The 16,837-nt window shown below is 36.1% G+C and overlaps 1 protein-coding gene across 2 annotated transcripts in view; it reads right to left on the bottom strand.

The window, feature by feature from the left end:
- Nucleotides 1–12,946: 12,946 nt before the first annotated feature.
- The window catches only part of Ndfip2 (Nedd4 family interacting protein 2), an 82,375-nt gene continuing 78,484 nt past the window's right edge, over nt 12,947–16,837 (bottom strand). Inside the window, exons 7-8 of one of the 2 annotated variants that reach the window (XM_063246918.1) lie at nt 16,088–16,193; nt 12,947–14,448 (exon numbers count right to left, since the gene is read on the bottom strand). In XM_063246918.1, coding sequence (XP_063102988.1) covers nt 16,090–16,193 — 104 coding nt within the window. In that variant the 3' untranslated portion in view covers nt 12,947–14,448; nt 16,088–16,089. The remainder of the gene's footprint in view (nt 14,449–16,087; nt 16,194–16,837) is intronic. The other variant, XM_063246917.1, reaches the window with a different exon arrangement.

Below are 16,837 nucleotides of genomic sequence, written 5' to 3'. Positions count from 1 at the left end.
TTCATCACTCAAGTACATTTCCACTACTGGCAAAGTTTATGATTTGCATAGTGGATCTCTACACAGGACTTGGATGAGGGCCTCTGGTGCTGCTGCTGCAGCTTTCCACATGGCGTGTGCTTCTCACAATGGCTGTAGTCACTTTATACCCTCAATACTGGCATGATATCCTTTCTTTTTTTTATGTACTTGATTGCTTTTTTCTACTCCCCCAATCTAATGCTCCTTTTGTTTATTTTCGCTATTGTTCTGCAGCATAGCTATTGAACGTTTACAAAAGTTATAACTGGGCAAGAGTTGACCAAAATCTGTAAAGCAGATGAAACAGAAATAACCAAAACACATGCTAAAAAGCAATGCATCCAAAAAACAAAAATGCTCCATAGACAGACTATTCACCATCTTAGAGTTAAAATTATACACCCAAGAAATTATTGGTTCCATTGGGTAAAGCTTTGAGGGGGATCACTGGATCACTTTTGAAAGGATAACTTCTTAATTTTTTCTGCACTTCCAGTTACAAACTAGCTAGTTTTTGTTTCATGACCTTGCAAAAGGAAAAACCCTCTTCTAAAAGACTTTAAATGTGAGTTCTCTATGTGGAAGGTGGTTAAGGGGAGAGAAAGTCAACAGTAGATCTAATGAGATGAATGTTGCAAGTCTCTAAGGATCCCAATATTAACAGCCCCTCTTTCTCACCAGAAAGATGTACAAACAAGGAATCAAAGCAATGCACACAACCAAAATATCAGTAACTTCATTACTGATAAAACTAGATTAGAGGAAATAGCTTAGCTGAATCAACCCTAGTTCTGTGCACCCTGGTCTGCAACCCAGAATTGGGAATTGCTGGGGATTGTGGGGGGGGGGTGGCAGAGCAAAGTCTGTGCTGGAGAACAGAGCACAACTGGAACTCCTGTGAGCTGTTAGCTCCCCAGGGGAAGAAGAGAAGCTGAGCAAAGCATACCCAGGTATTTACATTTCAAATTTACCCATCAAATAAATGACTCCCATGGGGAAGAGCTAATAAAGAGGTGGAGGGAGGTCAGGAGTTTCACTAATTACATTCCTTCCACTGGAGGGAACATCAGAAGTGGGGGCAGGGTGGGGGAGGACCCATTCTCCAGGGATATATTCAGCCTTCGCAAACACAACTACTCTAGTTCACAGATGCTTAGCCATCGACATTATGAGAAACACTTCCCTAGAATTTGAGGACTCAAAGATTTGCCAGTGTGTAAGAATGACTGAAAACACTTGTAGTACCAGTGACTTCTCTTCAGGGCCTTTCCAGAATGTTTTATATTTGGGCTGTACTTCTGATCCAAACAATGATAAAACAAGTTTGTGTTAACAAGGACATTGTGAGAGAGGAAGGAGGGGAAAAGGAAGAAAGAGTAAAGGAAATGGAGGGAGGGGAAGAAAGGGTAATCCCCCTTAACAAGGATAGTTAAATAGTCTCCAAGTTTTTTTCTGTATCTCCTTTGAGTTCCGCACTGAGTGGAGAAAACAATTTCAAAATCTGGAAACTTAACAAAAAAGAGTATTTTTGCCAGACTGAATTACACTGTCTTTCCCTAATTATTCTCTGTGTAAAAGTTACTGTCAAGCTAGGCATGGTGTCACATGCCTGTAATCCCAGCACTAGGGAGGCCGAGGCAGGAGGATCACGGTGAGTTTGAGGCCAGCCTGGGCTACAAAGTGAGCTCGAGGTCAGTTTGAACTACATAGTGAGATCCTGTCTCAAAAAGGGGGGAGGGGGACTTTGTAGGAACAAGTCTACCTTAGTGAAATGTGTGATTTTTTAGCATATATATACTATACATAATGACTACATTCCTCATGGGTAACTGATATGTGTATCTAATGCATCCCAACTTTTTTATACCTTTCCCCCACTCCCATTACTCTCCTTACATTTACTGGCCCCTTTCTCATTTGTAAAAGATCTTTCTTATTTTCTGTTACCTTTTTATTTTGCTCATTATACTTTGGGTTTCTCATGTAAGAGACAGCATGAAATATTTGTGTGTGATTTATTTCACTTAACGCTAAAGTCTCTAAGTACATCCATTTTCCTACAAATGAATTCTTTACGGCAGAGAAGTACTCTATTGAGTACATTTTCTTTATCTGATCATCTGCTGATGAGCATATAGGTTGCTTCCAAGATTTAACTATTATGAGGTGTGTCATAAACATGGATATGTGTCACTAATATGATGCCTTTAATTCTTTTGGGAAAATACCTAGAGGAGGAATACTTGGCTTGAGTAGGATTTCTAGTTTTAAGTTTTTTGAAGAATTTCCATAATTTCCATAACATTTCCACCAGATATACAACCCCTCTTCCACTTGCTAGATTTGTTGTTACCTAGATTTCAAGATGACTGCCATTCTTTCTGGAGGTGGAGTTACAATTTGCATTTCTGTAATGCTACAGCAAACAGAAACAACAAAACAACACTCATGATTTGGAGGCAGATTTATTTTCATCAACAGGCACTATTTGGGATCATTGCCAAAATATCAGACCCTGATGTCTGGCAGTCTAGGGCTTATATGGGAAGAGCAAGCACAAAGCAGAGGCAGAATGGCTTGTCAATTAGGGATTGGTTCTTACAATAAGCATCACAGTGACCAGCTATGCATCACAGTAACCAGCTGTTTCTAAGAAACAAAAGTAACAGGAACTCTAGCTGAAACTATTACCTGACAACTAACCAACTGAAGTGTACTAGCTTGGTGGGGGTGGGAGTGGTGGGTGAGAGGAATCTTCTGCTACACTAAGAGATGCTGGGCAACTTTTCATAGAATCATCAAATTCAGTAGTGTAACAAGATACAAAACCAACACACAAAAATCAAGTGTTCTTGTACTCCAATAATGAACTCCCCCAAAAAGAAATTAGGAAAACAAAACTATTCACAATAGTATCAATAAAAATTAAACACTTAAAAATTAACCTAACCAAGGAAGTGAAAGACTTCTACAACAAAAATTATAATACTCCCTGAAAAAGGAGACCAAAAAGGACATCAGAAAGTGAAAAGATAATCCCTGTTCCTGATAGGTAGAACTAATATTGTCAAAATCAACATATTTCCAAAACAGAAATGTGTATTTCTAACTAATGTTAAGGGAGGAATGAGTAGCACCCAAAGCTGTGGCAATCATTTCAAGCACATCAGTGAACACTAGGGTCATTTAACCTGCACTAGACCAGAGGGCAGGACATGAGGGCTGAAGGTAGCAGAGACTGAAGCTATGGGCTGGGGAAAAACTCATAAACAGTGGGATCTTTGCCCAGAAATGTTCTCATTCAGAATAATAAGGATTAATTTCATTGCTGAAAATGAAAACCACGAACGTGGATCTGGGAGCTGGACTACATTTCACCTGACTTTTTCGGCTTGCTGGTTCACCAAAGTTGGAAAATGGCAAGTTTCCCCTGGCAAGGTTTTATTGGTGGTCAGGGTAGGCAGCACTGAGTGATTGTTGAAATGCTGATATATTGAGTCCATTTTTAGGGGCAATTGGGAAGTTAGTTACCCTGTAAGACCCACAGTTGGAGAACAAAGAGAATGAAGGAAAGGTTAAGAGTCAAACAGATATAAACACACATGTTCACTACCAGTACGTTCACTACCAGTCAATAAGCCAGGTGCAGGGTGTCTGACTGGTTATTAACTCCTGTGGGGAGTAAGACTTGCAGCTTTCCCCCACATTTGTGATTTCCAATGGCCTGAGCAGCTCTCCTGTCAATCCTAGGAGAAAAGGAACACTGTAAACCACTCAAGCCCAACACTTTCCACACCACTCATAGAGCATCGTAAATTGTGTATCATCAGCACAGCACACAGTAAAGCTACTCTGCTTCAGCTCCAGATGTCCACCTGAGCTAAGTACAAAGAACTTGGGAATCGAAGCAGGACACAGTTCTGAATTTGATAATCTTGACCTAGCAAAGGGAAGTCCAGAGAGCTGCAAAACATTCCAGTGGGGAGGGGAGTAACTAATGGTCAACGTGTAACATTTAGACTGAACCGAGTCAGCTTGGTTCTGGGTATCCAAGGCCCATCTGAGGATTGTTGCCAACAGCATAAAAGAACTGGAGATGGTGTGCTGCTCATTATCCTGGAGTTGTTTATTGCACTAGTTTTCCCGACATGACCTCAGCTGTTATCAGTGGAGGAGCTCAGTTTCTTGCTGTCACTGAGGATGGTGATGGTACTCTCAGGGAGCACTGGGCCTTATCTTGAGCTACCCTGGCTCCCGTGCCAATCTCTCAGCCTCGTGGCACAGATTTTCTAGCTTCCACTGCTGACCTCTGGGCCTTTGCAGTGTAGATCTTACTACAGACTTGCATAAGACATTGTCTTGGGCTCTATGCCTCCAGCTGGACTCATTATCATGGGCTCTAGGCTTTTAGCTGGATTATTTGGGTCTCTAATGTGTGAACAGATTTTTTTGTTTTCTTCTGATTTGACTTTTTGGACAAATACTATAAAATAGTTCTGTAAATTGTGTGTCCTATATTAAATGTTTCCTTGCAAACCCTGACTACAACAAAGCCAGTCTGTGAAGGTGCTTCTTGAAGAGATCTGCATTTGAATCAGAAGGTTGAGCACCTGCATTCATGTGGGTAGGCATCATCCAATCTACCAGGGCCCTAACAAAAACTGGAAGGGCAAATTCTATCTCTTTGCAGAGACACCTGTCTTCTGTACTCAGAGATCCTGGTTCTTGGACCTTTGAACTTCAAGGACTTAACACTTGTGCCACCCCACACCCCAATTTTGATTTCAGTCTGGGAATTACAATGAGTCTCTGACTTGTGGACATCTGAGTTGCAGACTTTCATGGACATGAACAGACCCCAAATTATGAACATTTGTAGATGCAAACAAATAGAGGAAGTAGCTCATGCATCTGCCAGACACTGTCACAGTCATGCTGCTGAGTGCTCACTGTACAATGCAAGAGTTCACAGCAGCACAGTGCTCAGTCACAGCCTAGGATGTCGGGAAACAAGAAGAAAAGTATCGGTGATGTGGAGAAACTGCTAGGATGCACAAAGCAATACACATTGTGTATTTGTGTCAAAAGTGTGTAAGACTAAGTCAGACTTTCAAAGGAATCCCACTTACCAACATTCTCCTGAATGGTATTCTTTTCTTATCTGGGACTTACTGTATATCATCAGCTCTGCTGGTTTTCAGACCATGGGACTCATAATGAATTACAGCCCAGGCCGTCCAGGCTCTCTAATGTACGAACTGTAGATGGGGGACTTCCAGGCTGCCAGAATCATGTGATAGCTAACCCCATAATAAATCACTGGACAAAAATCAGACATAATTGAAAACTACAGTGAATGTTTAAATAAAAAAAAATTATTACAAGTAAACATTGCCGTGAATCTGCCTCAAAATACTCCATCTTGCTCCAAATGTACTTATCCCATCATTCTTGCCACCTGTGAAGCACTTCTGGCAATCCTCCTGCATGTGTCTTTCATTGTACTGTGGTGGCTAGCTCCTTGTGATAAACTCATGTAAAACATTTACCTTTTATGGTTATTTTGACTTTGGGAAGGAGCAGGATGTCACACAGTGCCAGATCTAGTGAATAAGGTAGATAAAAACACACAGTGATGCTTTTAAAAGCCTGCCCTTCTGTTGGAGGGTACTCAGCAGCACTCACCATATTTTTTATCACAGCTAGTAAAGACATTTGTACCTACATAGATCTATTACTTCTGTCTCTCCAGAGAATCTTATTTCAGAGGGGATCAAATGGCTGCAGGTTTAGCAGAGAACAGTGATTGCCACATCCTAGGATGTAAATTTGTTCCTAAAAGCAGGGGAGGGGGGAGTATTTCTCTTCACTTTGATGGCAACAATCATTTTGTTCTTCCTTCTGGGCCCAGAGAACTTCATACCAAAATGGAGTTATATGACCATAAATTAGTCATCCAAATGCTGCAAATATCAGATTTTGGAACAGCTGATCTATCGAAGGCTTTTAAAGCACAAGTCCATCTTCAAGAAGGACCAAGGATATTTTCAGTAGAAATAAACTGTGTTTGCACGAGTAAATAGTAAACCCAAGAACTGTCTCCTGTCCTACAAAATAAAAGGGACACTTTTGAAGACAGGATAGTTGGGCTTCTCACTTTTATACGAAACCAGAAGTTTGAAGACTTCTTAGAGCACAAACAGTAGATTTACGTGGAAAAGCCTGTTAGAAAGTGTAGTAAATAAACAGAGTCAGTCCAGGGGAGGGAGATGGAACTGGGTGACAGGCAAAGACAATGGTGTTTTTCCTCTATGCTTCTTGTACCAAGGCATATGGAAGAGTGACGCTTCTTGTGCCAGTGGTTAGTATACCTACAGTGACAAAATGAGCCCTTCACAATGACACTGAAAATCTTGGAATTACTCTTTTGGGGGTTATGGTACTATCTATAGACCCTGCTTTCAAGCAGAATGATGAGGTATGAATACAAATTACTGTGATACACAGTAGAAAGAGGTTCAGGTGAAGCATGAGACTTGGAAAAGTAACGTCTTCTGAGGAAGATCAAGGGAGGCAGATCATGTATGAAATGAGAGCAATTATGAAATGCTTAAGCATACAACACACTTCTGTTTATGCTTCTCCCCCTCTGTATTGTGAATTTAGGAATACTCTATTCTTTATTGCTGAACTACAGCACAGGCCACCCCTACCCCATCCTGCAAATCTCACCTGGGAGGCTCAGGCTGGCCTCAAATTTGCAACTCTCCTGTATCAGCCCTCGAGAAGCTGAAATTACAAACACGTACCTCGGTATCCAGCTTATTTATTCTTTACAATCTAATTCCAGGGCAACTTTGTTACAAAGGATGCCATTTCTCCCAGAGTTTAATGGCTCTTACCCATGATTTTTAGTCCTACTTCCACATAAACATGTTTTCCCACTTATCAATTTTCCTGTATTTGACTCAAGAGTTTAAGCAAGGAAGCAATTTTTTGTATCCACAAAGCTTGGCTCTATCATCTACCCTGCCCACCCATCTGATGAATGTAGGAACTCTATAGGAGGTATTGGGAAGACATACAAAACTGAGTGAGATACAGTCTCTATCACTGAGGACATCAGGACAAAAACGTATCCCAGCACCCAGCACAGTTTCAACGGTGCCTTGACAGAAACTGAAATGATGCATAAGACTATGGGAATCAAGAGGATCAAAAGCAGTCACAGGATGAAAGAAAAAAAAAATGGTATTTAAGCTCCTCTTGAAGGCAGAAAAAGGGACACAGCACAAGAGGGATACTATGCAGTAGTATCATCTCATCATCCCATCAAAAACTGTCAACAAAGGAACTTGAAAATATTTAAATGACCCAAATTATTATCAAGGTGGTGTCCAGGAGACCTAACTTTCATCTATTTCCCTTTTGAGTAACAGACATCTTTGAAAATAAATCGAAGGTTAACCCATGACTACAGAAGAAAGCTAGTGAAGTAAATTATCCTAGTCATAAAAGGACCTGCCTACCAACTGATTTCCTGATCACTGCTCGCCAAGGAGAATTTCAGTGCACCGTTCTGCATAAGCACAAGAAATGAGTCATTAGTTACAAAGTAATACCATAATCCACAGTGCAGTTCAAGGCCTGGTCTTGGAGCCCACCGAGCTTCTGTCTAAAGGTTGTGTAAGCTTCCTCTGTTCCTACCAGGTAGAAATTAGAATTTTTACTGCCTAGTGATAAAGCATTCTATATTTGTGTCCCTTAAAATTAGACGTCATTTAGGCCATTTTTAATTCCACTTGCAGCAGAGAAGATATGAGAAGCAAACATGTTGCCGTGTTACCTGTTCTAACTTTCCTTTTCAAGAAGCTTGCAGATTCAATGCCCTGCATTGAGAATTTGTTTCAGGTTCTGGAGATAGCTGCTACGCCTGGTCAGGTAGCCCAGGCAGGAACACAAAGAGCAAGAATGTGTTACAATGGCTATTCCTTTTCTTTGCATAGATCTCAAGTACATACAATGCTTCCTGATAAACAGGTAAGAACACCCGAGGATTCAGTTGGGTCTAGGGGTAACTAGCTCGCTAGCCCACCTTTTCCCTTATGGAAAGGTGCCTCTCTCAATAATCCATGAGGCTCCTAAGGAAGTTGACAGATGAAAGTACGTTTGTTAAAGGAAGAAGAAACCATATGGAACAGTGCTCCAATTCCACTTGCCTTACAGAATTACAGAGAAAACAACAACCATCTCTGCAAAACAGTTCCACTGTCACAATGCACCAGTGATGTGGCCTTGCAAAGCTGTACTGCGCCAAAAAGGCATTAAAGCCAGAGGGTCCTCATTCAGAGGTCACAAAGCAGGAAGCAGGAAATGTTGGTTAACCCTGTAAGATTTGATTTTAAATGTCTTTTCCTTCCCCTGCAACAACTCTTACATACACGTCTTAGTACTTCGAATTTTCTATCACGTGAATGTGAGGGGCTAGATAAGAGGATACAATGATGAAAAAGTGAATGACAGTACTGCCAGACCAAAATTCTCGAAGCTCACACTCTGGAAACGCATGTACTATCATTAGAGATTTATTGCACTGGAACATGTTAACTTCCCCAAAACTTCTTACTGAGTAGCAGTCACTGTCCTTGATCAAACAAGAATCAATCCATTTAGTTCTCACAGGATTCGAGAAATATATGGTTCAGATGCCTTTTAAAAGTTCGTAACACTCATGTGTCAGTCAAGAAACTTTTTTAAATGGGTGAAAAGTCATGTTTTAAAATAGACACAAAATATAACTTTAAAATTATGTATTTAATTTTCTCTCTTTATGGTTCTAATAAATAAACCTTAAACCCATGGTCTTCACACTGACTTATATTCTCAGTCCCTTTTAGATTTTTTTGAGAAAAGGTTCTGCAAAGTCACCAAGTTGCCCAAGCCTGGCTTGAAATTTCAATCTTCCTACCTCATTGTATGAAACTGCTGAGTTTATAGGTATGTGCCACCACACTTAGATTTTGATTAAATACTTCTAAATATTTCTTTTAAATTTTCATAGCTCTCAGTGAACTGATTTGACATTCTCCCTTAGTGTGTACATCGTTTTTAAAAATTTGGATTTTGGAAGTCACACTTCACATTCCATCACTACTTATTAGGGTGGATAGTTACCAGTGCTTGGTAGCAATGAAGAATCTTTAGGTTCTCTCCCTGAAAGAATAAATTGGAATTAAAATTGTACAGCCTCAAAGCACAAAGATTACTTGAGAATTCAGCTTAACTGTCAGTTTAACTGGCTTGAGAGCAGCCAGGGGATTAGTAAAGCACAACTCTGGGTATGTCGTGACCTTTGGAATTGTATATGGTTCTTAGTCCCTTTCTCTTTGCTACTGTTCTGCTTGGCTTCCTGGCTGATACAAATTAAGCATCTTTGTTCCACTCTGAATTTCCACCATGATGTTCCCACTTTGGAGCAACCAACCATAGAATGAACCCCCTAAAACTGTGAGCTAAATTAATCCTCTCCTGTGTTAAGTTATGGGAGTTCAGTACTATGCCTCGATGATAGGAAAACTGATGAGTCCCATTACAAAGCCAAACCAAATCACTACTCTGAGATTTGGATGGCTGAAAACCCAAATTTGCTGGAAAAAGAAATATATAAAAATACAAGGAATTATGAACCTGTACTGTTCCTAACACCTCTGAAGAGTTAGTACTTTCTAATAAGATTGTTTGCTACCTTCCAAAGTCTAAAGGCAGCTGCTGATCTCTAGATTTCGTGTTTTTTTTTTTTTTTTTTTTTTTTTTTTTTTTTTGAGAGAACTTTCTATTACTGGTTCAATATCATAACTCATTATTGGTGTCTAGTCAGGTTTTCTATGTTTAGATTTCATTTGAACATTGGGAAAACTTCTGTTTTACTTCCTGACGTTGTTATACTTTGGAAAAGCTGAGAGAAAATAAACTCTTGTATCGCTGATGGTAAATTAAACTTAGTTATATGAACACATACAAAAGAAGTAGTAGAACAATAAAGTGGTTAAGATTCTGGAAACTCAAAGTGTGATTTTTTTGGTCTTGCTATCATCTCAGATGATAAGGGGTAGCGACCCATATCTTTTCTCTATTTAGGTAGTGAGCTTAGGATTTTTAAAAAGTGGCCCTCAATAAAATTAGACTTTTTAGAGCCAGGAATTTAGCTCAGTGGCATAAGTGCCTGCCTGGCAAGCACAAGGTCATGAGTTCAATCCCCAGTACTGAAAAATAAAGAAAGAAAGAAAGAATTTTTTAAAGCAAACAGCTCAACCTCCCAACACAAAAACTTTAGAAAAAATGAAATCTACGCTGAAAACTAAAAAAGTAAAACAAGCAAGTATGTTGAATTCAAAAATAAACATTTTCCTTTTAACTTTTAAAAAGGATGATATTACTTTTTGATTTTTTAGTAACATGACATTATTGTACTTGAGGTCATATTAGACATACAAATTACGACTGACATGGTGATCACTTTTTGTAAAGAAGAAATGAACACAAATTATTTTCAAGAAGTTGATTGTTTTTGTACTTATTAAAACAAATTGCATTCTATCTCTCTCTCTTTTTTTTTTTTTTGGTACCGGGGATGGAACTTACAACCTCGAGCTTACCAGGCAGGCACTTACACACTGAGCTAAATCCCTGGCCGGGTGCATTCTATCTCTTAACAACTGTATTAAGTTCAAAGATGTTGCGCATTCTTAACCTAATTCCACACCAGAGTTGTTTCACCTCAAAGCTTAAAGAGCCTGCCACATAAACATGTCAATCAAGCCAAGATGGTTACAATCTGTTTTGAATCTTACATTGCTTTTCAAAAGGATGCACCATATCTATACAATTTTATTACTTCCACATCTATACAACTTTATTAACAAATAAAATACACTGCCAACACGTCTTATATATAGGTAAGGGCATTCATATAATAGTTAATGGCACATTATCATCTAACAGTTGAACTTTATAAAAGAGTAAGGTTTTAAAAAACCAGTAATAATATACTAGTACTTCATATAAATGTTTGAATTAAATAACTAATAAAATAACATTTAATAGCAGTTTAAAATGTAAAATTGTTTATAGCTGAAATCATTCATTAAGCTGGAATCATTCAAAAACAACTCCTATTTTAAAAAATTACTAAATTTCTCCTTACAGGCTAAGTGGCCAGGAAAAGACTCTGACAACAGTACCAGCTCTCATCCTGCCCAGGTTACTTCTCTCAAAGGGCAATAAGTCACTTTTCAGTATGACAAAAATTATATACAGGATGGTCATATAACTTATCTTGCAAATGAAGACAGTTTTGAGAGTGAGGTTCTTTTCAAAGCTCAGAAGACAGGAATAATCAAGACTGTTTTGAGCACACACAAGGTTTCATATTTTATATTAAGTATAATATCAGGTTCACTCATTATTTTTGTGCTTTTTGAGCCAGTCAATACCAGTTGGAAAACAATTATATTAAGAATTCTGAATTTTTCTACAATGAAATATTCTGAACTCCACTTTTCTGGTTACGAGGATTAACTGAAAAATATTTTTTGTTTTTTGAAATAGTCTTGCTAGGTATTCTAGGCTGTCCTGAACTCAGTATGTACCCCAGCTTTAAAATCACAACAGTCCTACTGAATAAGCCTCTCAAGTGCTGGAATTACAGGTATATACTACTATGCCTGACTTGATTATTGTTTAAAGGCTAAAATTTATAAACAACTTTAAAGGAATATCTAAAATGAAATATAACATTGCAAGGCTGGGTGTTAGTATTCTTCCATTAAGTAGAGATTTTCATTTTAATTTAGGGCAACAGGATTTATATATTAATTTTAAATATCTAAAATCTAGCCTCAAATAGTTTTATAAATTTTATTTATTTATTTATTTATTGGTACCAAAAATTGGACTCAGGACCTTACACTTGGCAGGCAGACACTTATGCTGCTGAGCTATATACCCAGCTCTCTAACAATTTATTGTAAAACTACATAAAAATGGATTATCCTAGCCATAACTACCTTAGTTCAAATATAACAGAAAGTAATTTAAGGTATCTCTGCATTAAAATTCCAAGTCCCATTTTGCCTTCATTCAAAAATGTTTAGACAGTCAAATAAGAGTACTGATTTTTAATCTTTAGGGTGGAGCGCAAACAGGGTCAAGTATCCCCAAACAGTTTTTCAAGCTCACAGAAAACGAAAGGAAGTGTGAAGCACTGGATAAACTGGAAGAGAAGGCTAAGTATTTGTAAAAAAACTTTAATGCCCCTGATTAAATGCTGAGATTAAAGGTTTATCACTGAATTACATTGATCACAGCAATTTAGGTAACTTGTATATGTGAACTTTGCAGATTTAGGGGAAAAAAAAAAAACCAGCAGTTCTGACGTGGGATCAAAAGTGCATGCTCATCTTCAGAAACCAAGTCTAAATACTATAAAAATTAAAATTTTAGGCCAAGGATTTAACTCAAGCACTTGCCTGGTAAACATGAGGTCGTGAGTTCAATCCCTGGTACTAAAAAAATAAAAATAAAAAATTAAATTTTAATAAACTGATGTTTGATAGCTGAGCTTCCTAAGAATTAAAAATTAGTATGTATCAAAACTCAATTTCATTTAAAATTTATTAAAAGAACAAGTACAGGTCTATAGAAAATGAGTACAAGATAGAGAAGCTATCCAGCATGAGAATGGATATGTTACTAGTACACTCTAATTTGAATTCATTTCCCAATTAGGCAACTGAATTAAATATTTTGTTTTCTTTACCCCATGATGTTATTTTACTTCAAGGGGTATAACACAAGTCTAATCAACAAAAAAATTCTACACAGGGCAGTAAAATGAATGAAGGAAAATAAAATATAGGAGGCTCAATTAGCAAACAAAATTTATGTTTTATTTGTCAAAGGTAACGAAAAAATTAGAAAATACAAAGAAATACAAAAGAGGTTATAAAGCATAATAAATTTTATTTAAGAAATGAAAGTGCCCCTGAATATTTAGGTGTAACTTTTAGTAGTAGTCAGTGTCTAATAAACTATCAATTTTAAGTGTTCCATATAGCTGTATTAATGGTTTTTAAGTTTAAGAGATAATGTTATCCCCACCATTTTTTAATACTAGCATTCAAAAGCAAAGATATCACTGGGGGAAAAAAAGAGACAAAAAATGATTTGCAAGATGCAAAATGTAGTACTTAAAATGTAAAGCAGATTCCAGTTGTAATAATGATTACACTCTTACCACACACATATACACATCCCAGGCCACTGTATTCCACACACATTTTTCAGAACTTGAAAATAGTACTTCAAATATCTCAGTTCAGATTACAATTTTTTACAAATTAATCGTATAATCATAAAACAAGGAGCTATTAATAGAATAAGACTTTATTTGCTAAGCTTAATAAACATCTAAAGAAAAATTATTACAGTGATACTGAAAGATATTTTATTGAATTTTTAACAGACAAATGAGAATATCTTATTTGGAAAATTAATTTTTTAAATTGTCTTAAATGAAATAAATATAACATCTAATACAATCTCTTCCTGTAAGAATCTCTAAAATGGGTAACCCTAAACATCCAGCTTCTCATTTGAAAATCCCTAAAACTGGCATGAGCCTTAAAAAATTTTTTTTCTTAAAAAGGATATTTGGTATACCCACATCTTCTTAAAATTTGTCCTAAAACAAACTGTACCACTCAAATTTTCTACATGTATTTAGTTCACTTAATTTAAAATTAATGAAGATAACCTGACACAATTTCTAAGAAAACAATGTAAAAAGTAATTTGTGCATGGTTATTTACAATGTTTCCCTAAGTAGTATCTATTCAAAACTTTGAGAAATCCTTTCAAACAATCAGCACTGCATTTTTAATAAAATTTATATATAACAAAGAATATTTCATATATAGAATTACTAGATGGATCTAAGTCAGAAACTAAAGCATTTGACATGGTTAGTTACTTCATTTTTATTATACTTACAGTCAAGTTAGAAATCAATCGCATATACATGCTGGAAGACTCTATCACTGAATTCTTTCAATTATATCAAACACTGATTAGCCAAATGTTACTGGGCTTTAATCCCACAACTTTACAGTTTCTTCAAGTATATGCAAATTTTTTAAATGGGCAATATGCAAATGTGCAAACCAAATAACATAAGTAATTAAAGAAAGAACAGAAATGGCTTTTAAGTACCACCCTGTCACTTAATTTTGAAGCTCCATCTTTTCTTCAGTAATTTTTCTTCTGTTAGTAGTCTTATATCCCATTAAAGTTGTAGATTTACAGATGACAAATTTCACATTGGTAAAAGAAAGGAATGTTGGGTTGATGCAATCTAGAGACAAAGAAAGACTTAATATTTAAATGTAGTAAGTTGCACTTACCCAAATCATAGTATAATAAAATCTACCTTATAGCAGCGTTATATAAAATATGTAAGTTCTTTTGATAAATATAATGCAGTATACATCAGATCATATTTTAAAACATAAGATTTCCATACGATACTATCACCTAGAAAATATTTATATTTCAGATTCTTCAAAGCGATAATCACTACTCAAGGAACATCATTCAGGTTAGTGAAATTACTTTGTCTTTCCTCTTCCTGCTAATACTGACAAACCTTAGTAACACTACTTGCAAAAATATTTTACTGCTTAAAAGGAAAATGACTCTAGGGGTGAGGGGATCTTAATGGAATGCTTGAAATGATACTTTAATATGAACCAGAAACAAAATTGTATCCACTGTACTTCTCAGCAGACATAAGTAAATTATACATGCTTATTAATGACCCATGTAAGTTATAAATAAAATTTAAACAATCAAATCACAAACCACCCAAGTCTATTCATTAAAAAATATTACAATTATCCTTCAATTCATAGAAATTGTTCCAGGACCTCCTTTAAGTACAAAGATCCTCAGATGCTCAAGTACTTCATGCAAGGGTAGTATTTGCATATAACCTACATATATCATCCTCCATTCTTCTAAATCACCTCTAGATTACATGTAATACCTAATACAATTAAATGGTATGTAGATAGTTGTTATGTTGTATTTAGGGAACAATAAAAGAAGGGAAAAGTCTATACATGTTTAGCACAGATTAATTTGTCTTTTTCATGTATTTTCAATCCATGGCTAGTTAAAAACACAGATGTAGAATCTGAGTATTTAAATTATACTAACCTTGAAATGTCTCACAATCAGAAATGAAGTGTTTCAGTAGACAATTATAAGTTCAAATACTTTAAAATTTAAATCATATAAATACCAAGTATGTAATACTTGCCTTAAAAACAAGATAGAGAATAAGGGTACGAGGTTTCATTATGTGAAGATACCTGGCTGGTATGTAAATACTATGACTGAATACACAGTCTCCAGACACTTGCTGGATAACTAATCAGACTGCCTGTGCTCATTTCTTTATTTCCTTACTCATTCAAAATGTAGCCTTCCCTATTGATACCAAGTAACATGCATCATGAAAACAGTAACAGAACTATTCTCTTCATACAACTTGTATTCCTTGATCCAGATTGTTAAAATGACTGCATGACAAATTGGTTTTCAATACAGATTTTTTTTTCACCAGATGTCTATGTGGATTTCACACTGTTTTATGCAAAATGCATATCTTTTTTCTGTAAGTACTTGGTCATATTTTGCTTTTCAAGCCTTCATACTTTGTGCTGGTGGTTACTTCAAACACACCCTGTCGTCAATTTTTAAAAGCAGTTTAAAAAGAACAGTTTTAGTTTACTCATGTATTTTAAAGTTACATTTATGAAATTCAATTTAAAATGTCTTGAAGTTATCTAAAAAAGCTAGCAACTTATTAAATTTCAATAAGCTGTTAACAGTATGAAAATATATCAAATATGCTACCTTTGAATAGATTATGAGTAAACATTAAGCATTTAATATTATGAATTAAATGTGCATAAAAGAAATAAACAGTCACTATAATACTATTTACCTCTACAATAAGAAGAAATATCTTGTTCTGTGAGCAGCTGCCATACTTTCAGACATGTTTCTGACTTTCAGATAATTAACAAAGCCTCTGAAGAAAAGGAGAAGGCCTGAAAAAATTGAAAGTAATACAGACATATTATGTTCTTACACAGAAAAGCGTAGATGCTAGATAAATGTAAAATGAGTATAGTAAGACCCTTTAAGCTCAAGGAAGTTAATTTGCAGTATTCCATTCATTTTACAAAACGATGACTTCATCAATTTACTGCCACCCAGTCTTTCAATTTAAGTCTCAATGTTCCTAAATCCAACTCTGAAAATTCAGAATTACATAAAAATATACACCTATTAAACCAAAACATTTTATTTTATTTATTTTTTGGGGTACTAGGATTGAACTCAGGACCCTGCACTTGCCAGGCAGGTGCTGTATCACTGAGCCATACACTCGCCCTCAAAACATCTTAATAGAAAAAATATGTATGTATTTGTTAAGTGATTCCTATAAAGTGAAGTTACCTAATGCATTTTACTTATTCAACTTTTACTGAACTTTTCAATTAATATAATTCATGATCAAACAAAAAATGTTTATTCATATAGAATATTCAAAAGAATATATGCATACAATTGTCAGCAACCATTGGGAAAAAACAGCAAGCCTGTCTAGCAATATCCAATGCTTATGATCTATAAAATCTGTACCTGAAGATATGCCTTTTGTACATTTTTGAATTTATGAATCCTTATT

The sequence above is a fragment of the Cavia porcellus genome, unplaced genomic scaffold (assembly GCF_034190915.1).
Source record: "Cavia porcellus strain 051 isolate PalLab524CR breed Dunkin Hartley unplaced genomic scaffold, mCavPor4.1 scaffold_4, whole genome shotgun sequence".
NCBI lineage: Eukaryota > Metazoa > Chordata > Mammalia > Rodentia > Caviidae > Cavia > Cavia porcellus.
The sequence above is the reverse complement of the archived record's forward strand: the minus strand, read 5'-3'. Positions and strand labels throughout refer to the sequence as shown.